This window comes from Aphelocoma coerulescens, chromosome 1A, assembly GCF_041296385.1.
Source record: "Aphelocoma coerulescens isolate FSJ_1873_10779 chromosome 1A, UR_Acoe_1.0, whole genome shotgun sequence".
Taxonomy (NCBI): domain Eukaryota; kingdom Metazoa; phylum Chordata; class Aves; order Passeriformes; family Corvidae; genus Aphelocoma; species Aphelocoma coerulescens.
The window spans coordinates 51,847,633-51,862,870 of NC_091014.1; the positions used below are offsets into that span (position 1 = coordinate 51,847,633).

Sequence of the window (15,238 nt, forward strand, 5' to 3'; positions counted from 1 at the left end):
TGTCTCTCAGGGACAAGGAGAATAAGATTTCCTCTGGTCATATTTTCTACTGTCAGGATGGAGCCTTCTCAGCCATGCTTCATTCCTACCAGCTCCTGCTATGTGTGTTTAAGGTATGTTCTATGCCTGTTGATGTGTGAAGGGCTGCTATAGCATATGCATTATGTGCTAGATGGGATTTGTTAATGCTGGATGCATAACCAGCAGTGCCTTGCACTCTTATGAGAGGGCACAAATGCCAGATTGCCCATGACTCTATTTCATCATCTTTTTACTGCCTGAGACAGCAATATGGAACCCACCAAGAGTCTCAGCTGCCATTTCTAGTGAGTTTGACTTTTTGTGTAATAATGTCTTGGGGTGACTTTATGATGTGTATCCCATGTCGCTGCCCTATGCCCAGAAATTAACTTTGTGCCTTTCTATGCCTCTAAACTGAGCCTGAGAGGGGGAAGGAAAAAACTGAGCAAAACTTTTTCAAAGCAGTTTGCAGCTTGTTCAAGGTCACACAGAGATAGGGCTTTTTTTTCCCCAGCCGTGGCAGGGGAGTGAGGAAACACCCGGCTTGCTGCTTTCCAGTCAGCTTTTGGCCAGTTGTTCAGCTTCTTTTTCTCCGGAGAGAGACTGAGAGTTGAATTTTTTTTCCTTCTCTGGAATTTCGGATTTTCTCCCTTTTCTGCTGGACTGTCAGTATCAGAACACATTGGGAGGACTTTCCACCGGGCACAGAGGGCCTGGCCCTGGGCCAAGCCCCAGCTCCGAGGAGACCAAAGGGAGGACTCCGACACTTTCCCAGGTTTTTTCTCCACAGCGAGAGATTTTATTATTTAGCATTATTACCCTTTTCCCATGTGTTTGTTAAAGAAATAATTTTTATCTCTTTCACTTTTCTTTGAGGAAAATTTATTTTCCCCAAACCTGGTGAGGGAGGGGTGGTATCTCAGAGGATATATTTCTAAATTTGGCCAAACCAGTACAAATAATTAGTAAAGACAACTGTCTTCATTCTTACTGTAGCTGCTTATTATATATTTTAACAAATACTTCACTAGGTGCCTGTCAATGTCAGCACATGAAAATATACAGAACACTTTTTAATATCCATGACAGCTATGACTTTAGTGCCTGGAAAAACAGCACTGATCACGACAAAAATTCTAGCAAAGGAATATCAGTGCGTTTTGTAGGTGGAAAGAGATATATCCTATCCAGCTATTTCAGTTCTTGAATACAAGGCCAATACTAGACCTGCAGCAAGGTCCAGTTTGTTGCCGTGCAGCATTGTCATCATGTTTGTTGTGATCCCAAGATTGCTTAGTGCTGATTTAAAAAAAATAAAAAGTAGTCATTGTCTTGAAAAAGTGGAACAGGAAAAGAAGATTGTGCTTCGTTGTAGCATTAATAGATCAATGACAATGAAATTCAGTAGCCGCAGAGAATAATAAAAGAACAACCCTAATGTCCCTTAAATGTCCCTTAAAAATCATTATCTCTGATGAGGCAGTTGTATCACTTCCTGCTCCATTGACTGACACATCTTTATCCAATATTCATAACTCCATTCTTTCTGAAAACTAATCTGACCTTGTTCATATGTTTCCTTGTCTTCCTCAAAGAATGCGTTTGGCACCAAGAGAAAAGAAACTGTAGATACTGAATGTTTCCATATTTCTGCTTACTATATCGACAGGGTTATATATGTGTAGGGTTTTAAGCAACTTATTAAAAAGAATATCATATAGCTAGTATCATATAATATCTTACAAAGCAGACCATTTTTCCACCCTCCACGTATCCATGCATACCATCAAAACTCAGATTTCATCTTTTGCCTGTTTTTAGGTGTTAAATAACGTGTGTTAACTCTCCAGCTTTTGCCAAGAAGTAAATAATAATTTTGATGTCAGATCAAATGCCAGGTTTGCAAGGGTAGCATGCACTTACTGGTTGACCAATGAAACAAGAAATCCTTGGTTTAGGTTCTTGACAGTACTGCTTGCAAGTCAATTTTCACAGTGAAATTAATGCTAAAACATACTCAAAAAGGAAAAAAAAAATAAGGAAAACCTACTCAAAAAATGAACATTGGTATCTTTACCCGTAGTACTGTGATTATATGATATGTTATTTTCAGTATAAATCCCACAATCTGTCCTGCTTGTATTTTTGGAGTCTTTGATGACCAAATGTTTTGAATTGTGAAGAGTGGTTGTGGTCGAAGTTTCTCACAAAAGCACATCTGGGCTCCATGTGCAACCCTTCTAAACTTTGATATTAAAACCTATCAATTAATGCTGGGGAACATGTAGAGTGAAGAGCATGCATTTAAGTTAAGGTACTCTCACTTTCTGACTCAGTGGATGAAATAACCATACTATCATGTCAGTTATACTACTACAGTTGCCTATACAATATTTATTGTAGATTAGAAAAACTTCCTGTTCTTTAATAATTAGGCTAATAAGAATTCCCACATATATCCCAGACTGAAGACCATTTAGCTTCTTAACAACTTGATGCTCTGTTAGAAATATCTTACAAGATGTTGTGGTTTTGTGAGTACTCTCATAGCACCTATGTATTTTGGACTTCTGTTCTAGCAGTTCTTTAAAGATACAATTCACTGTCCTTTTTCTAGGAACATGGTGAAATAATACAGCTTGCTAAGGAAAAAAAGGAAGAAATAGCTCCTGTACTTATTAGAAGTAGGTGGGCAGCCTTGCACTGCCAGTCTGTTCAGAATAGCCTGGGTTTTGGCACTGTCCACTGTGTTATGAAGTTTACTTACTATGCAGACAAAGAGTAAGAAATCTGGAAATCTCTCCCTAAATTGCTTAAAAAAATAAATTCCATCTTCAGGGGATGGTGGGGAAGAGGGATTGGTGGTTTGAGCCCTCTTTCATGGTTTAGGACGTCAGAAGAATTACAGCCTTGTGTTACAGGCTATTGCTGTGCTAACTCTGCACTTTTGTGGCCTTATAAACACAGTAAGTAATTCTGCTTTTTGTAAAGATTCCATGTACTCCCCATCTGTGGAACATGGTTTGCCAGCTGGTTGGTCTGAGCAAGAATGAGAGTGCTCATTAGGCTAGGAAAAGTAAAGGAAACAAGGGAAGGCTTTTTGGAAGATTGCTTGCAAAAGAAATTAATAGCTCTTTTTGACAAGGACGTTTGTCGCTCTTGGTGAAGCAAAAGGCTCTAGTGACTTAAAACTATGCAGTTAACAATTCATGTCATACGGAGCGCGTTCAGTGGAATTCCTAATCCTGCTAGAGCAAGAAATGTCATTAACTTTACTGGCTCTAGTAAGAAGATATCCCCCTTAAATCTCTTGCCATATCTTAGTTTGAATCTTACCTGCTCTGGCCGTAGAATTCTTTCGTGTGTCTTTCGTTCCTAAGGACAGAAGAAATATTAGACGTATAATGTAATGTGCGTATCTAACAAAACGGTAGCAAGCACTGGGTTTTTCAATACACTAGAAGTTGACAAGATTCCTGGAATTATAGATCACAACTTACTTCATATGTGACGCATCACAGAAGGAGCTTTGAGTTTATCTGTTGCTGCTTTTTATTTTGAAAAGCTGCTGTGCTTGTATGTCACAAAAAAAACCCCAGAGAATTACCCAGAAATTGCTGCAGGGAAATGATAGTGCAATTCATAGGAGTTTTAAGGCTTATGGAAGGTAGAGGCCAATGAAAAATTATTTTCAACAGGGATTTCAAAAGAAATAGTCAAGGAATGAAGATAGGAATGAGGAAGACCTCTAAACCACTCTAACATTGGTAGAACCTCCCCTGAGGCATACCCTGCAAAGGGCTCTCAGTGAAGAACTGTATTTGGCCTAGTTAATGAAAGAATATGGATGCATTCATGTCTGTTGAGAAAGAGAGTAAAAAATATAAAGACATACCCTGAGTAGTTCATTACAATAATATGTACTGAATTTTCCTTTCAGCACCTAAGAGTGGTCTCCAGAACCGTTTACTCTTTCACCTGGCACATAAGGTATGATGTCTTTTCCTCACTCCTGCTTTTTTTGTTTTCTTTTCAATTTGATAATGTGTAATTTATGCTGGCAACCAGGCAGAATAATTAAAATGCCTATGGTGGCAGAAGAACAAATACTTTTCATAACCACCCTACTGTATAAAAATGTGGAGGAGAAAGCAAGTGTGAAAACTTGATCTCAGAATAAATCCCCTCAACATGTTTCTAAGGAAAGTCTTACCAATACAGTTCACATAAGTCATACAATAGGAATGTAATGGCATTTTTGGTTGCAAGTAGCATGAAACCTTAATAGAATCAAAAATGTAGAAGCCACTATTTTACTTTTTTTTCCTAAATGTACCAAGTTTTCCTAACTTGCAGCTCTCATACTTAGCAATTTGACCAAAATGGTGTATATGCTATTACTGATCCTCTTAAATAGTTCAGTATCCAGGAAGTCATATTGTTAATAGCATGAAATGTCCTTTAATTTCAACAACAATTAAGTACTTATTTCACTTACCACACATAGCTATCTTCCCTTAAATTAGTTCTTCGTACTATCCTGTACAGAAGACTTGACAAGTATTCTGCTACTAAAGACACTGTCTTAAAAGGAAGTATAAATCCTGAATGTTAGCTTTGATGTCAGATTCTCTTTGCTTAAATATATGTTAGTTTTAAGAGAGAAATCTTAAACCATTTTTACAGTGGCATTGGCACTTACAGATGTCTGTGATGAACTAGGAATTACACAACTTCTCTTTATCTAGTTAGTCACTGGAAAGAAAGGGTTTTACCAAAACTATGAAGCCCATTGCCTTTAGTTCTGTTAAGCAACTTATCTTGCTTTTTAACTTGAGTATCATTTTGTGACTGGCTGAAAGAGGGAGGAGAAGGATTTGAAGAAAACTAGCAGATAGGTGGAAAAACAAATACATAATATTAGAATTTGTGTCTAAGAGAAATTCATAATTACTGTTGAATCAGGAAAACCAGCAAAAGGAAGCAGTGGAATAAGTGATTTGAGTAGATTGATTAGGTAAACAGCCTCAACTTCACTATTGTAATACAAATATAATGTGTATGTTTAACTCTGTTCCTTGTTTTTAGCCTTCTCTGTGTGTGTTTTATGTGATATTCAGCAATGCTTTTAAAAATAAATCATTTTCTTAAACTGGAAACTGGAGACTGGTGAATTTGTTAGTGCTGTAAAGAAGACTTGTGAAAATTAGGGCTTGCGTATTTGCAAGTCTCATGTTTTTCTGCTATCCATGAGACATTAGATGTGGATGTACAAACAGCAAATTTTTTTATGGCTTGAATAATTACAGTGAAATTTTGTGTTGCGAAATTCTGTTTGTGAAATAATTCATTCAGCTCTTTCCCTCTTATCCATCAAAGCACATGACATGTAATTATATCTAAATCACACCTTAAAGGAAAATGTGCGCTTAGTTTTAGCCGAACATTTATCCAGTTTGAACTCATCTGCCTCTTTAATGTTTGTCTTTCTCCACTGGTCAAATTAACTTTAAAGTAACAGAGGTTTTCCAGATGTTTAATATTAATCCTGCTGTTTACCAGCAAGAACAAAACTAACCTGGTTAATTAAAATGTTTTTCTTGCTGAACTCTTCTGAGAATGTGTCACACTCTTTTTAGTTCAGTGATGAAAAGAAACTGATGAGCTCTCACCAGAATCTGCAAGATGTTACAGAAGATCAGCTTAGCCTGGCATCGATCCACTACATGCGGTCCCACTACCAAGAAGCTATTGATATCTACAAGCGCATTCTGCTGGATAATCGGTGCGCATCTCTAAACCCTATTGGAGCATCTAGGTTATTGGTGGTATTTAAATTCCAAGTAGTTGGTTGGTTTCTGAAAGTAGGCATTTTTCACAACTAATATGTCCCTTTCCCATCACAGAATATGCACCAGTTGAAGTTCCTCAATTTTGTTCATTCGAAGTATTATGGAAAACCCCATGTTTAAAACTAAGTCTGCTCTCTGTTGTTTTCTTTCAGTGAAATTGTTGGTTAATTCATTCTGATATCTTTTTTATTTTGTTACTTGTTTCTTCTGAAATGATATATGGTTATAGATATATATGAGATAATGGATATATGCTTTGTCTTTTTTTTTTTTTCCCCTCTGATGTCCAATCTTGTGACCTTGCTTGAATGACTGTCTCCTCCTTCACCTCGTGGCCTTTCTAAGAAGGGTTCGGGGGTTTTATGTAGAGTTCTTTGCATTCCTTTAAGACTGAAATTCTTTCCTTTTCTGTTTATCCTCTGTGACACTTGTCAATGGGTTTTTCTGTTACGTTCTGCAAATTTTTAGTTCAGAATTTAACAAGGAACAAACTGAATTCTTAAGTGGCTGGAAGTATTTTTAATAAAATAGAAACTGCTTTCCCAGAATACAGCTATCTTTTGGTACTATCTGCTCCTCAATGTTTCAGAGAAATCCATCATAATGCATACATCATGTAATGCTTGGGGAAGAGTTTTTAACCTCCAAGTCCTGCAGAAACAATCACTCAAAGCTAAATGAGTAACCTTCATAACAACTACCCTTTTACTTAAAGTTTTCACAAGTGCTTGTCTCTTTTCTGTGTCTAGTTCTTCTGGCTTGACTGCTTGTAATGACAAGGACTTTTTGAAATAATTGTACTCAGTACAAACTTTTATTTACATATTAAATGTTTTTGAGTGTATTGCTCAGAAAATCATGTTCTTCCCAGGCTAATTATGGTGCTCATGTTCTGCACATTTCCTCGGTGGGAAGTTTCCACCATTTCCCAGATTTGCAAACCAAAAGTTTGATTGGTAATTCTTAAAAGCTGCACTAGCTGCCATGGAAAAAAATACTGTGAATCTGTCTTAGCAAACAAACTAGAGAAGCTCTAAGCATTTCTCAGAAACCCCAGCTTTGATGTGCTTGTAAAATAGGTATAGAAGTGAGAGCTTTCTTTTTATTTCCTGATTTTAATGCACTGCAGCGGGAAATGTTGGGATTTAAAGGTTCTCTTTAATCCTCTTTCCTGCAGGGAATACCTGGCTCTGAATGTATATGTGGCCCTGTGCTATTACAAACTGGATTACTATGATGTATCCCAGGAAGTGCTAGCTGTTTATCTTCAGCAAGTTCCTGACAGCACCATTGCTCTTAACCTTAAGGCTTGTAACCATTTCCGACTTTTCAATGGGAAAGCTGCGGAGGTATCTATTGGACAGTCCTTCAACTCACCTTTATTTTAGTTTAAGATTCCATACATGTTTCTTTTCCTTTGTATCTGTCTTAATCAGTAATGTTGATAATGGCCTTTACCTTGTCACTGTGTCCTTTTAGGAATGTCACCTATTTCAGTTTCCCTGGTATTTACTCATCTGTCCACATATGTGCACAGTGGTCTAACCATTTTCCCAGTATCCTTTTGATCTTGTGTTTGTATGTATTACTCAGTTGCTAAAACAGTTAGATAGAAGTGGAAAGGCAAAATCTTTTAGTCATCCAGCACCAGTGGAGGTGTCTTGCTGGCAGCTTTGAAGCTCATTTGAAGCTCCACTTAGGCTTCTGTGCTTTTTTGGTTTTATGTTAAAATTTTGGAGTGTATGTAATTCCAGGCAGAGCTCAAGAACTTGACAGACAGTGCCTCATCATCTTTTGAGTTTGGCAAGGAACTCATTAAGCACAATCTGGTAAGTAATGCATTTCTGGGGTTTAATATGGACTGCATTCATTTGTAGAGCTTTTCATGATGATTCATGAAATGGTATATTTTGAAAAATTGTAGACTGAATTGAGTCTCTGCTGCCATATAAGTCCCATTCTAGGAATCCTACCAGTATAATGAATGTGCCATCAAGTGTATTTATTTTTTTTCCTGGAATTTTTCCCTGACAGTTTCAGACTGTGTCAAGAAAATAATAATACTGTTGCTTTTAGCCATGAAGGGATATTAAAATAATGTATGTTGTGTAAGAATACCTTTGCAAGATGTTTTGTGGAGCCCACTCAATAAAGACACTGTAGAAAAAAGTCAGGGTGACCTTGGACTCTATTTAGCACCAGAACAATTTAAGTGGAATAAAGATAGCTCATGAAAATGGCCTTCATCCGAAAAGTACTAAGCAAGGAGTTCTAGGAAAAAAGATGCTCATAAAACCAGAATACTTTTGTGTTCTGCAGTAAAAGAGTCACTAAGAGTAACTAATGGTTACTCTTCAGTGTTATTATTATTTTGCTGAACAACTGGTAACAGTAGATTGCTCATATTTAATGATGGGCAGTTGCTTGCTTTGTCGTTTTTCAAGAACAGTCGTCACAAGCTAACACTTCTTTCCCTGAGAGTTAAAACTGCTTTCAAACTGGACTTTTGTAAGTTAGTATTGTTTATTTTGTATGTTGGCAATTTTACCAGTGCTTTATTGTATAAGTACATTAGATCTTGTTGGAGGAATGGTCATGTGAAACTGGAGTATAATTGACTGCTCCTGATCATTTTAGGATCCTGTATCATTCTAAATAAATGTAGAATCGTTAGCCTGTTTTTTCACATGAAAACATCATAAGCAGTTTGTAATTTTGTGTGGGTTCCCTTCTCTCAGGCTATGTTATTCTTTAAAATCTTTTATATATAATGTGTCACTTTTTTGAGCTGCTAAAAGCTGAAATAAGTTAATCTTTACATATGGATTAAATACTTGTATTCTTCGGAATAAAGATTGTCACACTGTATAATTCTATAGCTGTATTAAAGCAGGAATTATGCTAATACCAGAGCCACTGACCTTTTCCTACTGTTTATATAGGAATTTAAGGATTAATTTCCTTGAATTAACTTATGATAGGAAAGATTCTGATACATGTTTATCAATATGCTTCTTTTCTCTGCAGGTGGTTTTCCGAGGAGGAGAAGGGGCTTTGCAGGTCCTACCTCCTCTGGTTGATGTTATTCCTGAGGCAAGACTGAATCTTGTTATTTACTATCTCCAGCAAGGTAAATACACCTTCCTCTGGCTCTTTCATACCTTCAGGGATGACATTAATTCATCTTACCTCAACTTACTCAATGCTTTTTTTCTTTGCAGTAAAATGTAATTTATTTCACTTTCCGTTCCTCTGGAAAATAGTAAAGTGAAAGTTCCCATGGCTTGCAGAGAGGAGCTTTAATACTGTGCAGTCAAAAAAAGCCTACTTCAGCAGAGTATTGGAGGTTCTTGGGTTGCAGGAGATGGCATTGGGGATGGTGGTGTTTATTTGTTCCTAGTGAGGGGGCCTCTTCTCTGCCTGAATATGTGAGAATGGTAGGCATATGTCCTGTGAAGGCAGGGACAACCATTTCTGTAAATACAGCACAAACAAAATATATACCAAAGTGACTGTGAACAAGATATTTCATTAAAATCTACTTTACAGTTCTTAAAGAGTGCAGGTAGGTAGTCAGAATCAGTTGGTAAGGATTTTCTTCTTGTATTTCTCCTTTGTTTGCCAGCTTCTTTGAATTATATCTGAGTTTTTCAGAGCTATTCATATTCTCCCATTGTGTTCTTTTATTCTACAGTGGGTTGACTGGCTGTGTGATTCAAGGCAGGTCCAATTAGATCAGGTCACTTAAAGCCTTGTCCAGACAAGCATACAGTCAGAACTTCCTGTGTTCTACCTGGTGTCCACTGCCTTTCTCTCACTCTGTGGAACCTGTCTCCATCTACACTGTACCCTCCTATCAGTTAATTGTAGACAGTGATCTCCCTTGAGATCCTTTCTCCTCTGAAAGCTAAGCAAATGCAGTTCTCTCCATTTCTCCTTAGCCCTCTTACTGCCTTGGGAGCCCTCAGGTGGGCTCACTCCAGTGTTTCAATGTCTGTCTTGATTGAAGGATCCCAAAACTGGAAACAAGATCCATGTGCAACCTTACAAGTGCCAAATAAAGAATTCCTTCCCTTGCTGCGATGGCTCCATTCATGCTAATATGACCCAGTGTGCAGTTGGCCTCCTTTGCTACAAGGCTGCACTGTCTGCCAGATTGCCTTGAGCCAGTCAGCTCCCCACCTGATTTGCTCAGGCATGTTTCGAACCAAGCAAGATGCAAGACTTGCATTTTGCCTCCACTGAACTTCATCAGATTTCTTTCAGCCCATTTTTTTCAGCCTACGGAGCTGCTTCTCAGTGTCCAGGAGCTTTCTTCACAATCTTTTATCATTTGCAAACTTGCTCAGAGTACTCTATCCTATCATCTGGATCATTAATAAAAGTAAGCTATTCAACAGTATCAGTCCCTGGGGCATTCGATTAGTAATGAGCCACCTGCTGGATTTTGTACAACTGATCACTGTCCTTTGGTAGTCCAGCCAGTTTTCCATACCCTTATAGTCTTACTTAGCCAGTCCTATCTTTCAGTTTTGTATGAGAGACCATGTCAAAGACATTGCTAAAGTCAAGGTATACAGCATCAACTATTATCCCCTTATTCACACAACCAGTCACACCTTGAATTAGTGAGTACATTTTGGCAGTGGTAAATCTATGCCTGCTGTCCCCAGCCACCTTTCTGTCCAATATTATTGTTGCTAATGTCACTATAGGCAATATTGGTACTATTACCAATTATTTTGCACAGTAATATTGTTGATAATAACAGATGTTTCAAATTAAGTTCTACTTACATGGAAACAAAGTGCATCTCATCAAATCAGTCTTGTTTACTCGTATGCTGTTAACCTTGCAGTAATTTTCATGAGTTAGGTTCTGCTCTTCACTGTGATATACTAATGACTTGCATACTGACAAAGAAGGTCAAGGGCAATTTGAACTAAAACCTCTTTTCTGGTTTGGCTAAGTTTCCATTTTTAAGTCTTCCTAGGGTAGCAGCATTGGTTAGGAAAGTGAGAAATTCTTACTTCTAGTGACTACAGATGTCCCTCCAAAACTGAAAAGGTCTCTGATAAAGCTAGGCTTGTCCTAATACATGCTCTGAACTGGAATGACTGAAGTATAAACATGCATCCTGTTTTTTCAACTCTTCGGAGTTGTGACTCCCAACAGAGTTTGAGGTCAGTTGGTGTCCTGCTGTAATCTGCTCCCATAAGATTTGCTAGTCGCTTCTGTTAGAGCCTGAAAAGCATGGTTCTGTGTTGATGGTCTACATTGTGTTGATAAAAATAAGGGTTACTGTCATTTTGTGGTGATGGTGGTCTGAGCTAGCCAAAAATATGACCAAAAAAAAAAAAGGAAGAAAATGTAATGACTTTTGGCTACTACATTGTGCTGCCTTACTATGTGACTGTTCAAAGGAAAAGATAAGAAAGCAGAGGTGATGGGTGGGAACCTAGCAGCTCCAATGTATATTGCCTTAAATGGCTGCATGGATTGTATGTTCTAGTGAAAAAAATTTTTGTTTGATAAGGCTTATTTGTGTGGGCAGTTGGTATAATGCTGTATTAACAAAACTTTGCCAGTAACAGAGGATCTTCACTAGGTTGGTTCACAAAGCCAACCGTAGGGCCAACATCTTTTTTAATTTAGGTAAAGTTTAGGATCTATTCAGTTTATCTAATTCTTGTGTGGAAAGGAAGTTGTTCATAGATTTCAAACTTCCCATTTAAGCATCTATACTAGTAGTGCTTTTTCCTTGTTAATTAGGGAATATTGCTAAGGAAAAGATGAAGTTTCCCTACAGCATCATGATACCCTATTCTCTTTGAGGTCTAAACAAATATGAGAAAACAAAATACAGGAAGATGATGGATTTATTATTTTGACCTTGTGCTGTTGAGAAGGCAGCCACTGGATTATGAGCAAAGGGGCCAAACCATCTCTGCTAGGAAAACTGTAGTAATAAAGAAGCTATTACTCACTCTGTGTTTGTTATTTGAGTTCTAGAAAACGATCACCATTGTGATAGAAATTCACAATGATTTATAGTTACCCTTCTCCTCCTGTCTAAATGGTTTATTTCTTAGTCTTTTGGGGAATGTTGTAGAGGATGAGTGACTTGTTCTAATACAGTGTGCTGTGGGTTGTCATGCATTCTAATGTCTGGCATTTCAGATGATGTGCAGGAGGCTTATAACCTGATTAAGGACCTGGAACCTACAGCTCCACAGGTAATTGGAAAATGATGTCATGACACATAAAGACAGAGGTTATAAACTGTTATGAAATCTGCCACATACAAAACTGGTATCCTGAGGACAGCTTGCCCCATTCCCACTCTTAAAACTCTTGTGTTTTGATCCCTTCACCAACAATAAATTTAATGTGCATGCATAAAGTATTATATATGTGCATATATGAGTACTTAGCCTGTTTATTACTGTATCACCTGGGTTCAACTAAGAACACAGCTCTGTTGTGTGCAGCCTTGATTTTGGGGAATGGACCATTATTGCATAGGTAAAAGCCCTCTTCCGACTATAGCTAGTTGTCTGCCTGGTGATGGCTTTTCATGCCTCACATTTGCTAGCTCAGATGCTCATATAGTTTGTCCTGAAGCCATTTCAATAAAAATGAGCTAGATTAGATTAAACACCTTAAATAAATGGTATTTTCTAATCCCATCACACTTTGGCTGCCATGAGTGAAAACTTCAGTGTCCCTTGGCTGCTACTGTAATTTTTTTCTGTGGCTGTTCCAGCATCTTTAGTCTCTGATTTATTCCTCTTTGCAGTTTATTTTCCAAAGGTCACATAGCTGGGCATAAAAGGGAGCTTTCATGAGTCTGTGTGAGGAATTAGATGGAGGGAGGAATTAGATGGAGGGAGGGAGGGAGGGAGGGAGGGAGGGAGGGAGGGAGGGAGGGAGGGAGGGAGGGAGACAGGGAAAAGGAAAACCTCAAAAACACAGATCCGGTGATTCTGTGGTGAGGAGTGAGGAGTGTCTTCTGATGTTGCTTTACACTTCTTGCATTTTTCAGTATAGCAAAACTTACTTGAACAGTTTTCTGCAGCTATTGGTCCTATTGTAGCCTTTGTTGTCCCAATATACTTGGCTAATAATTCTTGATCACATTTCAAAATGAGAATCTTTGTGCTTTTTTTTTTTCCATTTCTCACTCACACTTGTAAGGAACTCCCTGCTAAGACTTGCAAAACTACTTGTAAAATCTCCTTGAGTGCTTCTTAAATTTCTTTTTTGTCACAATGCCTGTAGGATAGTAATTTGGCATCTGTAAGACAGCTGGTGTGCTAAAACGATTACTTACTATCCTGGCTAGTACTCTCAGATTGTTTCTTTACATTCTGTCATTAGTCTTTTGGTCTCTTGAAAGAAGTCTCTCTTCTTCTGTGTTTACCTCTGTGACAGGGCTGTCCTGGTTTGTCAGGAGTACCTCCTACAACAGCTTCATAGATATAAGTCTTAAATTATAAGATTTGGGTAAGACAAAAGAGTCTGTTACATGCTGAGAAAAATTTGTTCAGAGAAGAATTAAACTATAGTTGTTTCTCATACTAGAGGTTACAGGGTACTCAGCTTCTGTTCCTAATTTCGCTAGAGTAACGCGGACACAGAGCACAAACCTCTTGACATTTTTGTCCTGATGAGAAACACTATGAATTTTGCAGCAAGGATGTCAGTGGTTATGGTTAATCAATGTGCATATTTGAAAGGGGATCTGTGCTTTAGTGTAACAATAGTGCACTTATTGGTGATATGATGGTGAAGAGGGCATGAAAGGATGTTACCATGTTCCTTTTGGTGCATTGTCTTTGACTGTAAGACTTATCAGAAAACACAGTACCCCTTTGCATCTTTAGTAGCGTCTTTGCATACTTAGTAGAAGTGACTACATAGCAGGTAGAATGTATTTTGGGGGCCTAAATTTGTGCTGTGCTTAAGCACTACCACAGTAATCAGCTACCTACTAAACTCAGTTGTGAAAGAGTTGAATTTATGAAGAAAATAATGTACACATAGGCTTTTGTGTATCTTCTGAAATCTTCACTGTGTCTTCTCTGATCCCCTTTAACTTTTTTTTTTTCCCCAGGAGTACATCCTCAAAGGGGTGGTAAATGCAGCACTTGGACAAGAAATGGGCTCGGTGAGTAAAGTCCATGAGGTTCTCCAGCTTCTCCAACAATAGAATGTGAACAGATCTGTAGGAACTGGAATGGAGTGAAAGAGGCAGTCATTTCTTAGATTGCAGGATCTCTGAGTCTCTTAACCTCGTTCTGTACAACAGTCAGTCCAGAATGAGTGAAATGCATGCTTCTGTTGCTGGCCTTGATAGTAAATCAAGATGAATTTGATTTCTCTGTCCTGTTTCCAAAAACCCTGTTTGCTTTGTACAGTGTCCTTCTTTATCTAGGCACATAGAGTGGCACATTTACCTTTTCTGGTTTTGCTTCAGCCGTAGTTTTTCTGTTAGTTGCTCCCCCAGTGTTCCTCAGAGCATATTGTCACTGTGTATTGTAGCACTAACCCTAGAACTCATCTTGGATTGCTTTTTTATTCTTCTTCCAGAGAGACCATCTGAAAATTGCTCAACAGTTCTTCCAGTTGGTAGGGGAATCAGCCAGTGAATGTGGTATGTTTTAAATGGTTTTTTTCCATTAAATAACCCATTTTAAAATATCCAAATATGTACCATCATATCTGTGTCTAGCTGCTGACTGTTAGCAGGAATGTTGCTAGGCATTTTGTTGCTATAGGATGAGTTTCAGAAAGTCTAAATTGTTATCTAAAACAAATTTGCATGTTTAAATTAGAAGTCTCAATTCCAAACCTTACTATATGACTTTGTCTGGAAAAGAGGCTGTACTACAAACTCCAAGTCTTCAGTGAGAGACTCAGTGGCAGCTTGCCTTTGCCTAGTAATCCCCATTATAGAAACAGAAGACAACAACCTAATTAATTAGATTGAGTGGCTGAAACCTCACAGGCAGAGATACACAGGTACAAATCAAGGACCACTAATGAAATCCCCTCAAGTACATAGAGTCCTAGCATGGAGCATGCCCTGAAACTGAGGGTCATAAAAATGTAAAGAGGAATTCGGATACAGGGGGAAATTGAAGCTCTGGGACTAACTTCTTGCTTGAATAAGAAAAAAAAAAAAAAAAAAGAGGTATTATAACCCACCCACCACCACCCCTCAAAATCAGTATATTTTCAATATTTAGTTTTACTGACTCAATGATAGACCAAACCAAGATCTTCTCTTCCCTTCTCTTTGCCAAAACTAAAAATCCCAAATTTAAAAAAGTCAGTAGTTGTAACATAGAAATTTGGACTAA

General features: G+C 37.9%; 1 protein-coding gene across 4 annotated transcripts in view; it reads left to right on the forward strand.

Annotated features, from left to right (window-relative positions):
* Window positions 1-15,238, forward strand: part of IFT56 (intraflagellar transport 56) — a 55,344-nt gene that overhangs the window by 12,455 nt on the left and 27,651 nt on the right. For 3 of the 4 annotated variants that reach the window (XM_069002113.1, XM_069002105.1, XM_069002100.1), the window contains exons 5-12: window positions 3,962-4,011; window positions 5,661-5,806; window positions 7,051-7,222; window positions 7,628-7,702; window positions 8,901-9,003; window positions 12,054-12,109; window positions 13,990-14,043; window positions 14,466-14,529. In XM_069002113.1, the coding sequence (XP_068858214.1) occupies window positions 3,962-4,011; window positions 5,661-5,806; window positions 7,051-7,222; window positions 7,628-7,702; window positions 8,901-9,003; window positions 12,054-12,109; window positions 13,990-14,043; window positions 14,466-14,529 (720 nt within the window). The remainder of the gene's footprint in view (window positions 1-3,961; window positions 4,012-5,660; window positions 5,807-7,050; window positions 7,223-7,627; window positions 7,703-8,900; window positions 9,004-12,053; window positions 12,110-13,989; window positions 14,044-14,465; window positions 14,530-15,238) is intronic. The other variant, XM_069002120.1, reaches the window with a different exon arrangement.